At 44.2% G+C, this 20,330-nt stretch overlaps 1 protein-coding gene across 1 annotated transcript in view; it reads left to right on the top strand.

The window, feature by feature from the left end:
• Positions 1 to 517: 517 nt before the first annotated feature.
• LOC135386395 (sonic hedgehog protein-like) overlaps positions 518 to 20,330 on the top strand; it is a 77,456-nt gene continuing 57,643 nt past the window's right edge. The window contains exon 1 of the mRNA XM_064616313.1: positions 518 to 835. Coding sequence (XP_064472383.1) covers positions 545 to 835 — 291 coding nt within the window. The 5' untranslated portion in view covers positions 518 to 544. The remainder of the gene's footprint in view (positions 836 to 20,330) is intronic.

Genomic DNA, 20,330 nt, shown 5'->3' with positions numbered 1-20,330 from the left:
CATGCAGGTGAGGGGGTTGCCCTATCCCCCTTGGTGGTACTTTTAGCGCCCCCCCCCCCTCACCAATGAAAAAAGAAACATAGGAACGCCCATGTGCAATGCTTTTTCTTTTTTTTCATAAGAACAAGAAGCTTCACGGGCTGTCTCAATGCACAAGTTTCTCCTATGCAGGGGTATTGCCAAACTTTGGTTTAAGTTTTTTGTTTGCAAAACTGGGATGTCTAAATTTACGACTGTCATTCTGGGCATTACGAACGTACATAGGACCGCCTTTCAAGTTGTGGATTCTGAGACAAAAATAAAAGTAGAATCTTTTACCACTTTCAACAGAAGTTACTTCCGTTGCCAACTGAGGAAATTGACAGGAAATTGAACAACACAACTTTAAATCCTCTCCAATCGTTTTGTCAGCATCGTAAGAGTTCTATCTACCGCCGCTTAAGGCGGTACCTTGGACGGGGAGGAGCTCCGGGAGAGAGAGTGAAGGCGGTGCGTGCAACCCCAGTTGGCGCGCAGGCTTGCAGAGGATGGCCGCTTGCTGACCATGTGGAGCCCGCGACTACGCGTCGTGGTGCTCTTGAGCGCGTGTTTGCTGGCCTCTGGGTGCTCGCCCGGGCCCGGAGGGGGTCGACGGCGAAGTCCCCGAAAGCTTACGCCACTTGTGTTCAAGCAGCATGTGCCCAACGTTCTTGAGAATACCCTCGCTGCTAGTGGTCTTGCGGAGGGCAAAGTGGATCGTGGTCACAAACGATTTCGTGACCTGGTACCCAACTACAACTCGGATATCGTGTTCAAAGACGAGGAAGGAACAGGAGCCGATAGGCTCATGACGCAGGTGAGCAACCTTCTTGGCGTGGAGAACAAACAACACAACATCGATGTATATATATATATATATAGGTATACCTATTATGCCTAGGAAGAAGACGCGGACAACAGATTTTAGGGAAGTTAGAAACACTAGTTCATTTTATGCGCAAAAATTAAAAGTTAAATGGAAAGAAAAGGGTCGACGTTTCGACAGTGGCACTGTCTTCGTCAGGACGTCCTGACGAATACAGTGCCACTGTCGAAACGTCGACCTTCTTTTCCATTTAACTTTTAATTTCTGTCCATTAAATGAACTAGTGTTTCTAACTTCCCTAAAATCTGTTGTCCGCGTCTTTTTCCTTCCACAACTGTAAAACTTCTTGGCCGTTTGATTTTTTGTACTTCCCCCGACCTATTATACCTATATATATATCTATATAGTACCTATTTCATTGCGCGATCTCCGGAACCAATTTCTAACCCACCTTCTGAGACAACTGAGACTGCCCGAAGGGAACTAGGAAACGTGAGGTTTGTTGGGCTACTGGGCTGAAGAATATCACTCTAAACTTTTGTATACATTGCAGAATGCGTTTTCCTCATAGCAGAATCCTATTTCATGGTAGTGTTCCACCCCGTTCCGTTAAAATCGTTTACGTTTTTCGTCGTCTGATTTAACATTCCAATGTGAACGAACACCGCGCAAGTATTAACTGGTATGTGAGTTTGAATGTTAAGTTCATTTTCATACACGGTTGGACCTACGTCTGACCGAGTAGCGGGAAAAGAAAAATAGAAGTAAAATTGGTCTTTGGAGAGCCACGGTTATTAATGAATCCTAACCACGAAGACTGATGCCTCATTCCCAGCAGAAAAAATAGAAGATAGCTGCAACTCAGTGCTATTATAAATATGGCCACGCAAGATCACTCACTCTGAATCACAATCACTCTATATCCTTTATTTCTTTTAGGTGTATTTGATCCAAATGTGATTTTATTTTTTTACGAATGAATGCGTGGTTATAGATTTATTTCTTAATTTGTTTATTACGACTTGTCCCTCATGTGTACACCCTTTGTAAACCTACACAACAACAATAATTGCCCAAATGAGTAAAAAATGTGCACCGAGCGTCTAACAAAATAAAAAAAAGTTTCACATAAAATTATCGCCAAGTATTTCTAGCCTGCTTAGAAATGTGCGCCTCAATTCATCCAATCCAATAAAAAAAAATCGTAATGCCGAAAAATGTCAGACAATCGATAGTGATGCTTGGATAACCTCAGTTTGAGGCACCTTCTATTATACAGGGAATTTATAAAAGTTTATCGAGCAAATAGTCGATTTACCTCTCGTAAAATAGGCGGAAATGCACCTAAGAACGACAGCACATGCAGTGCCCTATCAATATCAACGTAAAATGTGCACATGTCGAAGCAATAAAAGTAGAAAGGTGGATTTCTACAGTTGGCATCTTCTCAAAGCGAGCCCCTAAGACACTCCTAAACATTGACAGCTGTGCACCTGCGCAGCATCAGACAACGTTTACTTTTCCCTGTCGGAACACACGTGTTTACACGAACCCCAGGGGAAAAGACCATATGTCCCACTGTATACAGACATTGGCACCAAATCTGTTTGTCTTGGCGGCGCTTTTTTATGTGACACGTCTTGGCGGCCCATCATTCGCCGTAATTGGCATGAAGTAGAGTCGGCTGTACCTTATCAAAAACGACACTTGGTTTCTCACTTATGCTGGACACGACAACCTGAAAGAATACGGTACCTTCCGTTGCATAAACTAACAACGCTTTCTTGCTTTGTTAAATATGAACTGAATCCAACTAAGTACCCGGTACTCCATTTTATGTTTTTCTTAAAACCAACCCGGTACTACAACTACAGCACAGTACCAACTATACCTACCAGACATACAGGGGAGGGATATGGGTTCCCGTGCAGCTTTCTCTTTCTTTTTTCTCGCGTTGAATAGGCGAAATTAGCTTGAGAGAACTGATGTTCTGAGGCTGGAACAACATAGAAGGGCTTAGCTTAGCTCAATTGGTAGAGCCCTGGACCGGCAATCCAGAAGATGTGGGTTCGAGTCCTACAGCTGGCTAACCTTTTCAGTGACTTTCATCTTTCTTCGGAAATTAGCTTGTCTTTCCAGGCGTCTTTGCCTTGGTGCGTCCGATCATTTACTACATTGCAATCTGTGTTAAGCCATGGTATGTATTTCAGCTTTTCGGTACCTCGAAGTAAAACATTTTTCATGCTATACTAGAATGAATGCTCGCCAGCTCGACGCTATTGTTCTCGTCGGTTCTATTTCCGTTTCAATGTCACTTTTTACGGCTCATTGCTGGAGCAGATAAAAATACGCTCTAAAACGCATTGTATGTTCGGAAGCGCACTAGTTTAACACAATCACAATGCAGACGAGGTACGAGAAGTAGCTACACGAGCGCTTAGACGGGGGAAAAAGTTTATACCGGGAGTCTCAGTTATATCCCCGGGATATATAATTCGTGAACTGGTGTACCAATCGGGAAACCTTCTGTTTTACAAGTATCTGTCCGATACAATGCATCGTGTGAATGAGTTGGGGCCGCTCATTATTTAAATAAAAATTCAAATGAGTTTCGTGAAAAAACGTAACTTCTAAAGCAGGACGCCGTCGGCATTAATATGGGTATTACCCCTTTTTTGACCTTCAGTGGGCACCTTTTAGAGAAAAACCTGCCACCGAAGCGGGTCATTTGTTGCAGTAATTAATTGGTTCCGGTTTACGTATTTTTGTCGCGGCTTGTAGCGGCAGAGGACAAAAGGACGTAATTAATTGGTGGACATGAGAGTAGAAGAGTGTCCTTTCGCGCTTCGGCGCAGCCACTTGAGTGCGGCCAACAACGGCAAGCTACATCGACCCCCCCACCCCCGCCCCACCCCCCACTCCCGTTTTGCGTTTCACCGCGACCAGCCGCGACAAAAATGTGCAAACCGAAGCCAATTAATCACTGCAACAAATGTGGCGCGTCGGTGACAGATATATATATAATATCGTGATTTTTTTTTTCTGCCTGTGGTATGATATTGTTATGCATCGCGTACCGTCCACTATGGAAAGTGGTTCTTTATGATGGAGATGGGGTTCTATGTGTTGCAGGCTTAGGATAGATTTTCATATCATACGGGAGTTGATTGTGTTGATCCATACAACTATATGTAAGAGAGATATTTCGACCGGAGTTACGAGCTGTTAGCCTGCACTCAAGCGAAAATGTCAGTATCGTTCACACTTGCGATGCCCCTTCGAGGGTTGGCCAAACCCTACTGCTGCTTGTTTCTGGTTGCCGTCGCTAGGAGGCGTTCAGTTGTACAAATAATACGCTCCAGTACTGAAGAAATGTTACACATGGTCTCCGGGACTTCGATTCACATTGGGTTGAAGTCGGTTTTCTTCTGTAGACTTCCTCAACGCATACGTACGGAGCCACCGTCACCATTATACTTCTTTGATTACGTTCTTTCTCACCGGCAATGTCTAAAAACATGATTGCTTCCGAAACTCATGGTTTTTTTTCCTGTCAGCTGCGTCCTTGGCCAAGGCCCTGAACTGTGCTGGAGTTCATGAAGAGATGTTATGAAGTCTTTTCAGCTGCATTGTTTAGGTCCTTAGGTGAAATCGCAATGATCATGGTACCGTGAAATATACATAAGGTATATATTTCGTGTCACTTCCTTGCGCCGGGCTGACGAGTCCCAAGTATGACGAAACAGCTGTACTCGGCTGGGAGTGCACGATCAAATTGTAAACATATATTCAACGTGCAGCCATAGAGCTTTAGCTATTTTCCTTCTGTATATATATATATATATATATATATATATATATATATAATATTGCGCGGCCGCTCGAACCCATTTCTTTCGGTTCGTTTCTTCGGGTTCGGGCGGCCGCGCAATGAAATAGGTACTGTAGAGAAAACTGTCGGGGGGGGGCTCTCGTTTTTTCTAGTGCCTATATATATTTTAAGCCAGGTATAAAGGGAGCAGTGAGATGCCCCTCCACAAATTTTCCGTTCTTACCTGCGGCATGTTGTGCAACAATAACATGAACGAGAGAAGATAACATCACTTGGTGACATTCGCATCCCGATGGGAGGGCTGATCAGGTGACTCGTGGTGTAGCTCAGCGTGACTGAAGCGCCATAGCGCCATAGCGAGCAGCAGCAGTAGCGGACGAATTTCGGTGGACAATGAGAACTTACTTTCAGGTCAGCTGACGTTACGCGAGGAGATGGAGCCGGATCAATGTTTGCTTTCCTCGAATGGTTTTGTAAATTTGATTGCGCAGTGACAGTAAATCACCCACCGAAAATATTGTGCATGGTGGCTCCTCACATGCTGCTTAATAAATGAAACAACATTTCGAGCCTCGTACAGTATGCCTTGCTTCTTCGTCGTTTCGGTGTAAAATAGAAGGGAGCTGTTTTTGATATCTTTTAGCATTTGTCTGGGCCTCTTTAGAACGTCGCAAGGGCACGACATGTTTGTGGGGCACAATTCCCTAAAGGGAAGAGCGCTTGAGCTTGGAGAGTACAGCTAGCGCCACGGCGCGGCACCAGGAGGCGTGACCAACCTATAATACCGGAACGGCACTTACTTTCAATGACTTCATGTCAGCAGAATGAAGAGCACTAACTGAAAGTCGTGGTAAGCATCGAAGGGAGCATGTTGCTTCGCTTCTTTGTGTGAATAACTGATGGGATGCCTGCGACGCTGTTCTGCGTATGCATTTCCTCCGAGCCCGTGCGAAACGGAAAGGAAGCAACGCTGGATAGCTGCCGAAATAGGAAAAGACGCTAATACCACATAGCCCGGGTTCGCATCCACGTTGAAAGGACAATTAAGTGCACCAAGGTATATAAAATACTGAACACTCGAATACCCGTGACACTCACATCATATACTGACAATATTGTACATGTGTGCTGTCTGCTCACGAATCTTGGAAGGCCTTCGTCAGGACGAAGACTAATATAGTTAAAAACATGACAATCATTGTTGCCAAATGTACATTATCAACGACGAGAACTGGCCCAATATGAAGGGAAATCATTAATCCTGGGCAATTCTGGGTCAAGCTTTTAGGTGCTTAATCTTCCGGTTTCTTAGTTTTGCGAAGCAGACTATGATGGCAGATGGTCCAAGCTTCTGCTCTTCTTAGGTACCGGGTTAAGCTGTGCTGTTAATTCTGCTATCTAAGGTGATGTGGGACCGTATAGCGTTCAGCAAAAGCATAGTGCTTGTGAATCGTTGGTATTGTATTATACTGACTATTGTATTCCTCAAACATGTGTAAGTTATTCCACAACACACACACATAAAGAGACGATGATGAGATGGGGCTCATGCCGGCCAGCAGGCTGGGCGCTGCCTCAGTGCCATTTGTATAGTGAGAGATGATGATGGAGATAAGTATTCAGGTGATCAAACCAGGGTGGAGAAACCTGTTGGTGACAGCTAATGCCAAAGGTGACGGAGACCTTGATGCATATGAACGCTACTGGACCGTGGGCCCAGGACCTTGCCTATGGTAATGGTTATTCGACAAAAAGGAAGTCGTTACAAGTTAAGTTACTGTGTAAAAATTGCAACTATGTTACTGACGAAGCGACGGGTTACGAGAATGATCTTGAAGGTCCCAAGTTACATTTGAAAAGTAACCTTTAGTTCTTAAGTACAGAATAGAATAGAATAGAAATAGAAAGAAAAAACGGAAACGTAGGTCGCACTGGTGCGACCAGCTGTCCCAGGACGCTTGACGTGTACAGTAAGTACTTTCAAGTTACTTGCTACCGGTCTTGGAAAAAGTTACTTTAGAAAGTAACTGAGTTTAGTTACAATTACTCGAGTAAAAAGTAACTAAGTTACAGCTACAGTTACTGCACAAAAATAGTAACTGGATAAGTTACAGCTACAACTTATAGTTACTTTGGAAATTTTGAATTCCGAAGACATAGCTATGACGTCATCACAAGCCCTGCGATGCGAGTTACGGGAACACCTGAGAAATTAGTTGCTGCAAGACGTCTCTATTCATCTTTATTCTGAAAATAAGTAGCTGATCATTTGGGACACCAAACGGAACACACACACTGTTTTTTCTTTCCTTTTGAACGGAGTAATTCAGTATACCTATGCATGTCCTGGCCATGTAAATTTCAATCTGGGGTGAGACGTGTCAGCAGTATAATCAAGTCTATTGTATCACTATATAGTCGCCGGAGCAATATTTAACGAACAGAAAACTGGTGTTTGACACACCGACCAGAATATTATCCCATGGAACCTCTTCCTACTACACAATTTTATGTGGGGGTAACCTTTCATGTGAAGGGATTTTGCAACTCATTAACCACTGTCGTTTCTCGTGTCCCGTGAGTGGGTACTGCATAACTAAGCTCTAAAACACCCCAAAGGCTCATGTTGGAGACGAAGGTCATGGCGGCTCTCGTGTCATATGTTTCCTTACACGAAGTTCGGCCGAAGTTCGAAAAAGGCCGTTCGTGTTGTCTCAAACACACGATTCCTCGCACATACACAACTCATATTTAGAAACCTCAACATTGTGCCCGTTACTACCCTGTATGAATTCAGACTACTTACACTTGTAAATCTCCCTCCCAAGCAGCAAAATGTACTGAAAGCCGGGTGCAATAGGGGTGGACGGGTAGGTGGAAGGCCTTGAACAGACTCTTGAAACTAAGGAACATCGATAAGACACATACCGTCCACCCCTATTGCACTCGACTTTCAGTACATTGTGCTGCTTGGGCTGATTCTCATTGCACTAACACATTGCAATCCTTATCACAACTTGAAATGACCGAACGAACCTTTCAAGCTCGTGCTACGGAAGGGTGGAAAATTCCACGTTGTGGAACGGCATACGGGTCTTGCATGCTTCGATACCAGCTTCCCACGTTACTAAACAAACACATACACCTTACCGAAAGCGCTGAGTTCAATAGGATCACTAAGAAACGGCTACGCACGTACTGGGCAATGCAAGTAGAGGCTTAAATTGTGTTATTACTGCTAGTGTTACTATTTTTTCAGCTCAGCGCTTCCATACGTTTCTACATGTGAGTGCTACTTATAGTGTTATTCATGCTCAGTGTTAATAAGTGCTTTTCCTTTTTTGCCCTCTTTGATATTGCTGTAAGACATGTGTTTCTCGCCTTCACTGCCATGTGATATCGCGGACCCCAGGTGTTCTCAAGCTACAGAAATGTAGCTTTTTTCCTGGGGCCACCGCCATCTTGAAGATGAGAAACAGACAATAAAGAAAAAAAAAAGTTGACAGGTCCATCATTTTTGTGTGTTCTTGTTTCCGAATAACTGACAACAGAATAGTCGCCGGAGCCAGTTGTCATCCTGTGGGCATATTTCGTAGAACCGTGACAAGTGTAGCATTTAATTTAGCATCACAGTGCCCTAAGCCGTTATAAATACCTTGCCCGTCACTATGATCAGTCTCACGAGGCTCCTCCGAATAGATGGCGAAAACAGAATCCGTTTGCCGCGGAACAAGGAAATTGAGTCAGACGAGCTTAGCATTTTCAACCAGGCTGCTCCTTGCTGTCGTCTCATGAGAGAGGGAAGACCAGTGTTGTATACCCGCCATTTCGCCTATTCCCATTTCGCCTAATCCGGATTATCGGATTGAAGAGGCGGGAGGAGTGACTAGCGTTAAGCGAAATGAGACTGCTGGGCAATCACATTTGGCTAAACGGGACTGTCGACAAGTGGGCGTTATTGACATGTCCCGCCCTGATATTGACGATCGACTGCAAGAAATGAATGCGCTGACAACAACCTTACGTCGTCTGAAACAATGACCCTTTACATTTGCAAACGAGGGCGTGTGCGATACCACTAATAATAAAATGAATCGATTATTATCGAGTAAAACGTTTTCATTGGTTCATGAATGGATGGATTAATGAATGTTTAAAAAAGTATAAGTTTGCATACGGGCTGGGCACGGAAATGGACCTGCTACCACTTTGCAAAATCACTAGCGGGTACACAAGCCTTTCGTGCGGCTCAGGGAATTGGACTTGGAATGAAAAAAGGGCAGATTTATTGGATCTTTGCTCACTTCAAAAAGAAAGAAAACTCCACTCGTGAAAAGAGAGCACAAAGGCATGGCGAAGGGTACGCCGTAATCAACCAGATGGTCGTAACGTGCACGTGCTGTGACAGACCTCATGGGTTTAGCACGCAGATACGAAATCTAGCAGGTAAAGTGACTTTTGGCAGCATGCTTGAATAGAACTAGCAAAGAAATGACGCTACGTGGAGATGCGTAATTAACTTTGACTTCCCGACGATTAATAACAAATTACTAAACAAATTTCGCGCATTTACTTTTTAGGAGGTACTAAGAATGCATTTAACGCAATGCTATGCTTGAATAAAACCAACGAGGTTATAAAGTTGCATAAAGATGGGAAAGTGACTTTTCGCAGCACGCCAGTGGAGAGCCTTCATTCATCACGTGACACGGATCAGGGGGCCAAGTGTTTCATCCTTGTGTTGGAAGTTAAAGAACGTCCTAAGGGATGGCGAAATAATCTGCTAAAGAGCATTAGGTGAAACGGGAATAGGCGAAGTGGGTAGACACGACCAAAACGAAGTGACGGAATACCGCGATACCCGCTACTCCACGCAATACTATAGCGCCGCTACAAATTTGGAAAAGTAACGCGATACCGCTACCGTCACCAAATAAAAGTAACGTAAATACAATGTTGCTACTTTTCTGCTGCCGTATCCTTATCTAGGTAACACCTTACGGTAAGCAAGTCGTTGCCGAATATTCACGTTCTGTCATATAGCGACATTGTATAGAGAGCGACGTTGGTGAGAGATAGACATCGGAGAGCTATAGTAACCGTCTAGTGCATCTAAAAATAAACAACATATTTCTACGCGGTTCTACCTGATTACCAAAAATTTACGGACCCCAGTAGGCAAGAAAAGTCGTGTAGTATTCGCCATAAAATATATATAGTTAGAGAGCGTCAGAGAGCGTTAAGATAATTGTAATCCCACGAATCTTGGTAATTTCAACCGCTGCGACGGTGGTTACGTGAACAGGACAGTGGTACAAAGGGAAAGGCAACAGAAACGGCAATAGAAACGGAAACGGTATTATACCGAAAATATAGCAGGTAACGGTAGCAGAAACGGAAACGGGGATATCGCACAGTTAGAATACATGAAACAGAAACGGAAACGACAATAATTTACGGTAATAATTCGGGTACCGCAGGACCCGAATTATTGCAATTCTTCACCATATCATGTAAATTTATGAAATAAACCTCAATGAAGGAAACTAAAATTAACTGAATAACTAAAACTAAAATGAACTATCAAACTGCAGTATATAAGTAAATAGTATACAGTGAATAGAAGAAGCACAGTTCTTGTACGCTTATGGTGACCTGGAAGCTGCAAGCGGAATAACATTCCTGGAAACCATGTTCATATTATCCGTTCACAGATATCACGTACCTATATGTGTATTTTGGATAAACGTTGTCTCTTGTATGCATGTATCCCTGGAGTCCTCAAAATAAACTTCAGAACGTAGAGGGATTAAGTTTTGTCTCAATGTTTTTTTTCCTTAAAAAAAGGAAAGAAAAGAAAGAACGAAAACAAAAAGGCTGGATGTGGGTCGGTACCAAAAACCGAAACGGTAACGTAAAGAAAACGAAAGCAACAATGGTGGTAACCGAAACTGAAACAGAAACAAATAAGGGCCAGTGACGGAGGTGGTAACGGAAACGAAAAAGATTCCGTTACCTTTCCCTCGGTACAAGGAAGGACATGTGCAAACAACGAGTCCTGACTAACACCTATTTACTTCCAGATGTGCCAGAAACAGAAAAGAAAAAAAAAAAAAACGGAGGTGACAAAAAGGTTAAAAAACCTTCAGACGATCATTGTACGCAGCCACGCATCTTTTTGTGTCACCGAGGCCTTCACGTGGGACAACCAGTTGGGCTCAATGACGCCTTTATCATAGTGATTTGTGTTTTGCTAAGGGCAAGTGAAGGTGCCTAACACAGGTATCTTCTTCTGGTAAGGCGATATAGAACGCTTCCAGAATTTTCTTGTGATTCTGTCCTGTGTTCTTCCCATCAAAGCCGTATCATGAAAAATCGGTGAGCACCCACAACAGTGCACAATGTTATGCGAGATTATCTTACGGCTGTTTACTTTCGTTTGCTCCTTCAGTCTTGCTGGGACGATGGCGATGGGATGAGGTGTTTCATCGCAGCAGTTGCGATGCCATACTTCAGCGCACCCCGTTCCGTCTGGCCAATATATAGGGTTTTCCATACGACAACGGGATTCGGTATATACAACGCTGCTTCGACATTCGACGTGCTTGATTTTAGGAAAAAAATCTTCCCGGGAACAGCACCACACAGAATACTGCAAAGGACGAGCATGATTGCACGCTTTGCGCCGCACGTGCGTTGACCCGGGGGAATTTCCTTTTTGACTTTTTATAAAGTCCTTTTAGCTTGGGGCTGGGCATACGACCGATATGCAATGCCTGTTCGCTATTTTTTTCGATCTATGGGTGAACCCGTATGTGTTTGGGAGAACTAATCTATCTACTCGAATGGAGATCTAGTCCCATGACGGGTACGACGTAATCTTCCCGTGAATACCGAACCGCTGTGGCATACCTGGTACAACCGATTCTGTTGCGAGCAGAGCACGCCAGAAACGCTCTGCTAGAAGGTGGTTGACCCTTCTGTGTCTCCAATGAATAATGGCTCTTAAGCTATGTCCAATCCTCCATTCTCCACTGTGTAGACCCACAGTTTACTATTACTCTGCCTGGCTATCGTTTCCGGGGAAGTGTGCCACGTCGATCGGCATCGCCTAAATGTGCCCTACATCAAATGGTTACCTATAGACCTCCCTAATTGCCAAATGCGTGGCTATATGGCACAGAAGATATCGTGCAGTCCTGCCCGGTATGATGTCGATGTCATCATATCAACATCATCTCCTTGCAACGTTAGCCCGACTAGACAGCCGACCTTTTTACGTGACGAAGGTCCTTGATCCTCGACCAAACACTTAAATGCCATGTGGCGTTTGCGCACATTTTTAGACAGCTGTTTAGACATCATTTTTAGACACTGGTGGATGTACTGTGACACTGACTAATGTGTCTAACCACATATGGCATATGTGACGCGCGACCTTGTCTGCCATTTTCTTTTCCGTCCTTGTATTCATCAACAATCACTTTATTTATTTTATTTCATTTCTAATTTATGTGAAGAAGCCGGCACCTTCATGAGGACAACAATCTCTCTCTTTCTCTCTTTTTCATGTATGCAACAAGATAACAATAATAACACATAATATAATACACCAGTTTAAGCGGCGTGACAATACAACGTACTACTTGTCTACTGCTGAGTAGACAAGTAGCACAATAACCAAATAGTACAAACTATAATTTATCTTCCTAAATATAGCGAACAACAACATCCGCGTGTGTTGACACAAACAGTATTTGTTTATCATCCAGAGAGATATTTTCTTATCACCAGATGTGTCTAAAGCAGGGGACATAAGGTGTTTGCAGCTTCAGCTTACACGTGTGACATCTTTGTGCCATTTACAAAGCGCTATTTTTATTTATTATTTTAAGGGCATCTTTGCGAAATGTGTCGTGTATAGCATTCCGAAAATAGTGGTTGCGTGATCCTTAATCTTAGGCCACACTCTTAATCCGTGGCTAATCCCAACCGCTCGCGCCTGGCAGAAAAATTCGTTGCCTGTACCTACATTAATTAGTGCACCCGCCACAGACGCGGTTCCAACGAAACGCTGTTTCTTGGCTCACTTCTAACATCTAAAACAATGTACGTTTTGTGTTTCCAGTTTTTATGTGCATAAGTTTCAAGCTGGCTCCAAATAGTAGTGTGCCTTTCTCCTGGGAATTCCAGATTTTATAGTTTGGTCCTTGCATACTTCCACAGGAACGTGTATCTCCCTCTGTATGGAGATAGCGTTTATAGCACCAACATCCGCTCAGAGCAGATAATGGTGTCTCGTATACTATACAGACGCTCACAAAAATGCCCAACAAAGTTTTTCAACATCCTCGCGTGGACATGGCAAGAGCGACGGCTAGCTACTGTTAGCCTCGCTCACAGTGTCACGACCGGGGATGTGATGAGGTGAACGTAGATGGAGACAACAGACGACGAGGGTGCCGGAAATTATGCAAAATCATCATCTAAATCTTTCCATGAAACGTCATCCACCAAGGAATACACAAGCCATGCTCCATGACTGCGAACAGCATCCACCAGACTTGTACGTAACGAGTTACATTAATTGCGTTACATGCAATCAATTACTTGTTAGTAATTTTTCGCGTAATCTGTTACATTTTTGAACAAGTATTTTTTCAAGTAATTCGATTACAATTTTAATCAATTACTTTTAAAGTAGAGCTTGGCTAAAAATAACAGTGCTTTGTGAATGCTCTGTGACTGTGAGAATAACAATTTACTGTGTCTTTGTTGGGCTATTCTACTGTAGTAAGCCGGAAAAAATAGTATTGATACTTCTCACGCGCGAGTCTTTCGCGCTATTCCAGCTGTCTCAATCACTTAGGAGTTGAGGTTTTTCTTTTTTCGAAGCAAACAGGGGAGGAAATTTTTGCAGGAACTGAAAGTAACGGCCCGAGTAAGGCGTTACTTTTGCACTCTTTGCTCAGTTACATTTTGAGCCGAGTAATGTGTAACGGTAATCAATTACTTTTTTGGAGTAACGGGCACAAGTCTGGCATCCACCAACTTGCAAGTGCATACAGCTAGCTTCGTGGATGAGGCAAATTGTAAACACTGTCAACAAGCCGAAACTACCAAACATACCCTAAGAGATCGCCTTGTATACGATGAGGAGTGGGAGAGAATCGTTGCGCAGAAATGACACGCATGATGATACCTTACGTTCCAGAAGTTAATTCGTTGAAAGGTGCACGAAAACTCGCAACCTATAGCATAGGAAACGGGCCGACAGTGCTTTCTAAGCCGGCAGCATGTCGGACTTGATTGGGTTTTTCAACACCAGCAAACTCACCTAAAAAATTAATCAAGCGGAAAGTAAAGTTGAACCAAAGAGATTTCTGAGCAGAAAATTAGACAATTTATACAATTTTCTGTTTTTCATTGCTTCTTTCTGACCAAATCATCGTATTTTGCAGCCTTTTGTGCTCTTACCATTGGACCATTTCAATGCACACCATTGCAGTGGCCGGTTTCCTTCTTCTCGACGGCCGGTTCTGGGAACAGTAATGGCTTCCGGCGCCTCCACGAAGGTATGCGGGAGAGAAAGCAGGTTTGGGTGACGGCGGCGAACACCTCCCACAGCAGCACCTAGGGAGCCCCCCTGTAATGGCCCTGAAATGATAGGCCGCCTCTCACACAAACAGGCCTCGACCTAAACGTTCCATTATCGAAGACCACCGCAACGCAGCGACCAGGGTGGCCCGGCTCAAGTTTACGGCGCTCGACATCGATTCTGATCAGCGGTTCGCTATTATTGCTTTTCGGAGATGCTTTGAAATGATCTGTTCGCACTCCTGTTGCAGGCAATCCACCCGTTCTTTTATCCGAAGGTTCAAATGGAATACAACAGATTTGCAGGCGCCACATTTCTGTCAAAAAGAAACCAACAATTGATTGTGGGCATCCCATATTTATACAGTATATTCATTTATGGAACCAAACAACGTCTAGTGGGCCTTTTGTGGCCTCATTCGTCTTCAATTTCTACACAAACACGGATAAGGAAACCTGAAATAATCGTTCAGTGACATTTCTGTCGCACATATTCGAGATGCTTCTGAACAGTCGCATTTTTTTAGATGACTTTCAGACAATTGAGATTACTGAATTACTGAATGAAATTATTTTGAAGGGGCTCATTATTTCATTCCCCGCATCACCACCAGCAATATGGCCCCTGGCGATGAAACTCTCCAGTCATCATCTCGCAATAAAGTTGTTGATGTTGTTATCTTTCAGACATGTTTCAATATCATTTGTCCCTCATTTTCCTGTCAACAGATCCCTTAAAGATATCCAACTTGCTGCTGTGCTGGATGACCCCCCTGACAATTTATGTTGTGTGCAAGCTGTGTAGGGGTAGATGCGGTATCTGCGGGAATATCTTCTCTTATTTTTTTGTTGAGATATTCGAAAAACTGGCTTTTGATCTTGAGAAGGTAGTGTAGCCGCCTTGCGTATATTTCGCAACTTTCCTCTACAAACGGACAGCTGTTACGTCATTCTGCCCTCACTCATTCATTGTTTCCCTCGCGTAATGAGCAAAAGTTACGAAGAACAAGGCCATTCTTCGTTGACGTTGAGTAACCTTTCGGAGGTGTTTCCGTATAGATCTGCGGCTATATCGTAAAATAAACGGCTTAAAAAAAGAAAAGCAATAACGTTATTTTGTGATTATGATTGGGGCATTTCATCACCAGGGGCGATACTCGATCTACACCTCTTTGCTGGTAAATGTCTTGGAAATCACAATTTCTGTGCATACATTTGTGTCGCTTAACACGCTTCCGAAAACTGTGTTTCACGTAAATTAAACTTCACAGATTGTCTAGGGCCACTAACTAACCACTCGGCTAATGGTTGCCTTTTGTTGTTCTGTACAAAGAGTTCGTCCTGAAGATAGATGAGTCAGACGTCAGTTAATGTCCTGCAGGTTGGTCTCAGTTACTTACCGAGTTGGTGTATTCACTGTGGCCATGAATGTGATTTCTGGTGTTCAGTGTACACCATTCTTTTCTCCTTCATTTTTTTTTCCTCTTCGGATTAGGAGAACTGGAGTTGTCGGCCCTCTTCATGAACGCCACGCTATATTTTTTCTGCAACCAAGTCAAACGAAAAATGTTAGCTGGCATGTTTTAACATATGTTTAGCCATCAGCAAACTCTAACTGTGAGGGGAAACATTAATTAGCATTATTACATTGAGATACAAGAGTCCAAGACCGTAGCGTCTTCATGTGTTCGAATGGTTCAACACCAGCTCCTGTGACGGTTAGGATGATCGCTTTCTATGCCGATACTGGGAGGTGACGCGGGTTCGAATCCCCTCGCCGGCGGTCTTGTCTGGGGCTTTGTGGCAGACTCTCCAGCCGAATGTCAGCACAGTTCCCCGTGAAGTCGGCCCAGGACGCATACTAACCCTCGTCCCCCACCCCGTCTTACTGTCGTCTCTCTATCGGTCCACGCCTGTACGCTGCTCATAGCCACGGTTGCTTCGTGGCGCTAATAACAACAACAACATAGATGAATGGATGATGATGATGATGTGGGTTGTTTCCTGCGTTGAGTGCAGGAGTGGCGCTAACACTGAATTATAAAAGAATCGTTAAACTGTACGAATGACCTCGATAATGATATGGAACTGCAGAAATCTGAAGCAGACGACGTGCTTGCAGGAAAACGCAAGAAAATTCGATGTTATGTATTTGGTATAGGGCACGGTATAGGGTGACCGACCCATCAATGGAGGTTGGGACCAGGGAATATTGTGACACGATCAGGAACTGCGACATAAGCGAGATAATAAAGAAGTTTAATACTGGTTAGCGATATATGAACGTAAATGAACTATGATTCACGAAATTTGCAAATAAGATGATTCGGAGCATGGCGAAGACGGTGCACAAGTTGCAACAGTAGTGGTCAACAGTCTGGCGTAGGCCAGGAATATGAAGTGAAAGTGGTCTCAGGCCAGGGAAGGCTAGAGAAAGTGATCTTAAGGGTGTTCTCCTAGTTTGTAGCTCGTCCACTCCAAAATGGCTGTCGCCCTGCCCGGGCAAATCCTCCTTCGCGAGCATCTATCCACGGCGGACACTTCTCGATGGAAGTAACGCTGCCGCCGGCACATGTCCCGCACTGGCTCTTGGCGTCCAAATCATGACATGCTCAAAGTATTACCATACTTGATATCTTGCGCTTTGCCACTTTGATGACAATACACATTATCCTTGTATTAACTTCAATAAAATATTCTTCACCCGTGAGGCTTGGATTGGTACTTCACGGATACATCTTGAATGTGATGCATTAGATGGATTTACCATCTACACAAAATATGTCTTTGCACAGCATACGCAAAAGGATTCATTTCTTCCCTTCATTGACACATGATACAGTGTTGGAACAACCTACCACTGCATATAGTCTCTCGTAATCGTCATAATCACGTGTTACGTGACCTTCTGACCCATCCACTCAAACGTTGCCTGCCTGCGTACTGCTGATGAGGCCCAAGAAGGTCGAAACAGCTGTCCAGTACTGGCATGGCGATGTTTGAGTTACAGATATATATATATATATATATATAGATAGATAGATAGATAGATAGATAGATAGATAGATAGATAGATAAGATAGATAGCTGGTAGGTAGGTAGGTAGGTAGGTATTGCAGTTAAAATCGCCATTGATTTTGACCCGAATTAGAATTGGTACTTTCTGCAGATTTATCGTCTTGCATTGATTTAGAGATTTGGCATCTACTTGCATTACAAGGGTACAACCAATGTTATCTTCTGGGCGTTTGTTAACTTTGGCATTTACTAGTCTGTCTTGTATGTGCCTTGCTCGGCGTTACGTTACGCGCGGTGGCTCAGAAAATATTTCCTTCATCCTATCAGATTGTCAGAGGATTGCGTAGTGGCGGGAAAGTATACTGTTAATGTTAGGAATGCTGCTATTGAACGTGGTGGAAGGATTTGTATTGTCTGGAAGAGATGTTTGGAGCACTTGCTGGCGATCTGTGGATCATGCTCTGGCTATGGCGTCTTTTACAATTTTGTCTGGGTATCTACGATCCATGAAAGTTTGTTCCAGTCGTTGAAGATGATTGTCTAGTTCGGCATCGTTCGAGCATGTTCTCCGGTATGGTAACGCTTGGCTGTAGGGTATGGCTAATTTAGTACGCCTAGGGCGGCAACTACGGAATGATAAGTACTGCTGAGAATCTGTAGGCTTCCAATGTAAGTTAGTGGAGATAGCGCCGTTTTGGAGGTTGACTTCTACATCCAAGAAGGTAACCGTGGATTCGGATCCACGCATCCACCGTTACCTTGGTAGAGTTACCTTCTTGGCAGATACTTTGACGTCACAGTTAGAATTCGCTGCAAAAATGAAGAAGAAGAGCGTCAAGTTGAAAATGGCATTACGAAAACGCTTCATTAGCTCGCAGCGACAACTACTTTCCAAAATTACTACCCGATAGCCTGTCCCTTTATTTTTTTCAACACATTACCCCCAATACTAAACAGGAGCTCTACAGGTGCGAACAAATGCTCAGCAGGTCAACAAATGCACAGGTCTCCAACACGTGGCCCGCGGGCTGTTTACCACCCAAAGAGAACAAAGCTATACCCTCTCTAAAATTTAGTGAAGAATTAGGAATCGAAGCACATTTTAGGTATTGTTTTTAGATTTGCCTGGCGTACTGCTGCCCCTGCACACGTTAGGCAGAATATACGTATGTGAGCACGTGTGGCTCATGAACCTCAGCACATTCGGACACGGCCACTTGCGCACGTCGCCGGCGCGCAAGTGGCCGTGGCTAGGGTCGTCCTGGTCTTCGCCTGCGCTTTGGTAAACTGCCACCGTCTGAGAATTAAGATGGGCTCATCTTAGTTCTTACACTAAGCACACTTGACACATTAAAAAGAAAAAAAGAGGGACGGAACAGTTATGTACAAAGAAGAGTTATTTTATTTTTTAGAAGTCATGTTAGAGTAGCAAACGCGAAGCCATTTATTGTCAATAATGTCAGAAAGCTGCCCAAGCAGCACAATGTACTCAAAGTCGAGTGCAATAGGGGTGGACGGTATGTGTCTTATCAATGTTCTGTAGTTTCATGAATCTGTCCAAGGTCTTTCACCTACCCGTCCACCCCTATTGCACTCGACTTTCAGTGCATTTTGCTGCTTGGGTGCTTTTTCCTTATTTTTCCAGCTCTTTTTGCAACTTGAAACTGTACGCAAAGGCAACAATATCGTCTGCAAATAGGAGATAATCCGCCACTTGCGACAAAGACACGGCGCATGCGCACATCCCCCTTTCCCTCGTGCTCCCGCCGGGTTTCGAACTAGCTGGAAAACAAACACCATTTCGCCGTTGCTGCAAGCCATGCCTGTGAATTGCGTCTTTTACGGCTGTACGAATTATTATGTGCAGGGCAAGAAGTTGTGTTTTTTTTAGGTTTCCGTGCGATATTCTTATGTCCTCAAAACCCGAACGTGGGTCCTGGCTGTGAAAAGACAGGAAGAATTGCGAGACATGACAGCATTTCCAACCGTCCAGACAACACAAACGAATTTGCCCAAAGCTTTTCGCAAGCTTCCCAACACAAGATTAGTACTCGATGCGACTGAAGTCAGAATCCAGAGGCACAGAGACAAACTTTTTCGCGTTATCAACATTACAACACATAAATCAGTTGTTGACTGTGACCCAGAAGCTTACATCAGGTTTGTTTCCCGGCTTTGGGGTGGGTCCATATCTGATGTGCACATAGTGCAGAGTGGAGGATTGTTAGGTCGCCTCGAACTGGTGATGCCATATTGGTAGATAAGAGCTTCAACAACGACAACAAGAGCGCATGTTCAACGCGTGGTCCGACGTGTGAAAGAGAGAGAGAGAGAAATACATGATGACGATGATATGGGGATGACTTCCGCTCATTGAGCAGAATGCTACCCCATTTCTATTGGGGGAAAATGAGAGGATGGTGATGAGGATGATGCTGACGACGCTGACAGGGTTTTAGAGAGAGTCGATCAGGCCGGTAGTTTGCAGGAATTTGATGAAGGGTCGTAAGACGGACATCTGCTTTCGTGTGTCCCATGGTACCAAAATGAGTGTGAGGTCAAGGGGTCGGCTGTCAATCCGCGCAAGGTCGTTTGCCAACAAGTGACGCTCCCTCCTATAAGTGGCACATGCGATGATCACATGGTCCGCGGTCGCTGGCACACCACACTCCGGGCACAAGGGACTACTGGCACACCCTATCTGGTAACGGTAGTACGGCGAAAAGGCAACATTCAGCCGTAAGCGATGTAGGAGGGACTTAATCACGCGCGGTAGAGATGTCGGTAAGCGACACGAGAATGTTGGGTCTACAATTCCCAGTATGGTACTGGCCGGGACATCCCGACGCCATTGTTCGACGAATGAGGAGGCAGCCCAGTCACGAAGAAGGGACCGTCTGTCCCCCCTTGGGAGAACAATCGGGACACACTTGCCCTGGTGGTGAGCGGCCGCTGCGGCAGCGTCGGCAACGTGATTGCCAGAGATTCCGCAATGACCCGAAATCCATTGAAAAGCGATGGTGTTGCCGTGGGCAGTTA

This window comes from Ornithodoros turicata, chromosome 2 (assembly GCF_037126465.1).
Source record: "Ornithodoros turicata isolate Travis chromosome 2, ASM3712646v1, whole genome shotgun sequence".
NCBI classification, from domain to species: Eukaryota; Metazoa; Arthropoda; class Arachnida; order Ixodida; family Argasidae; genus Ornithodoros; species Ornithodoros turicata.
Note: the sequence above shows the minus strand (reverse complement) of the source record. Positions and strands in the feature narration are given on the sequence as shown.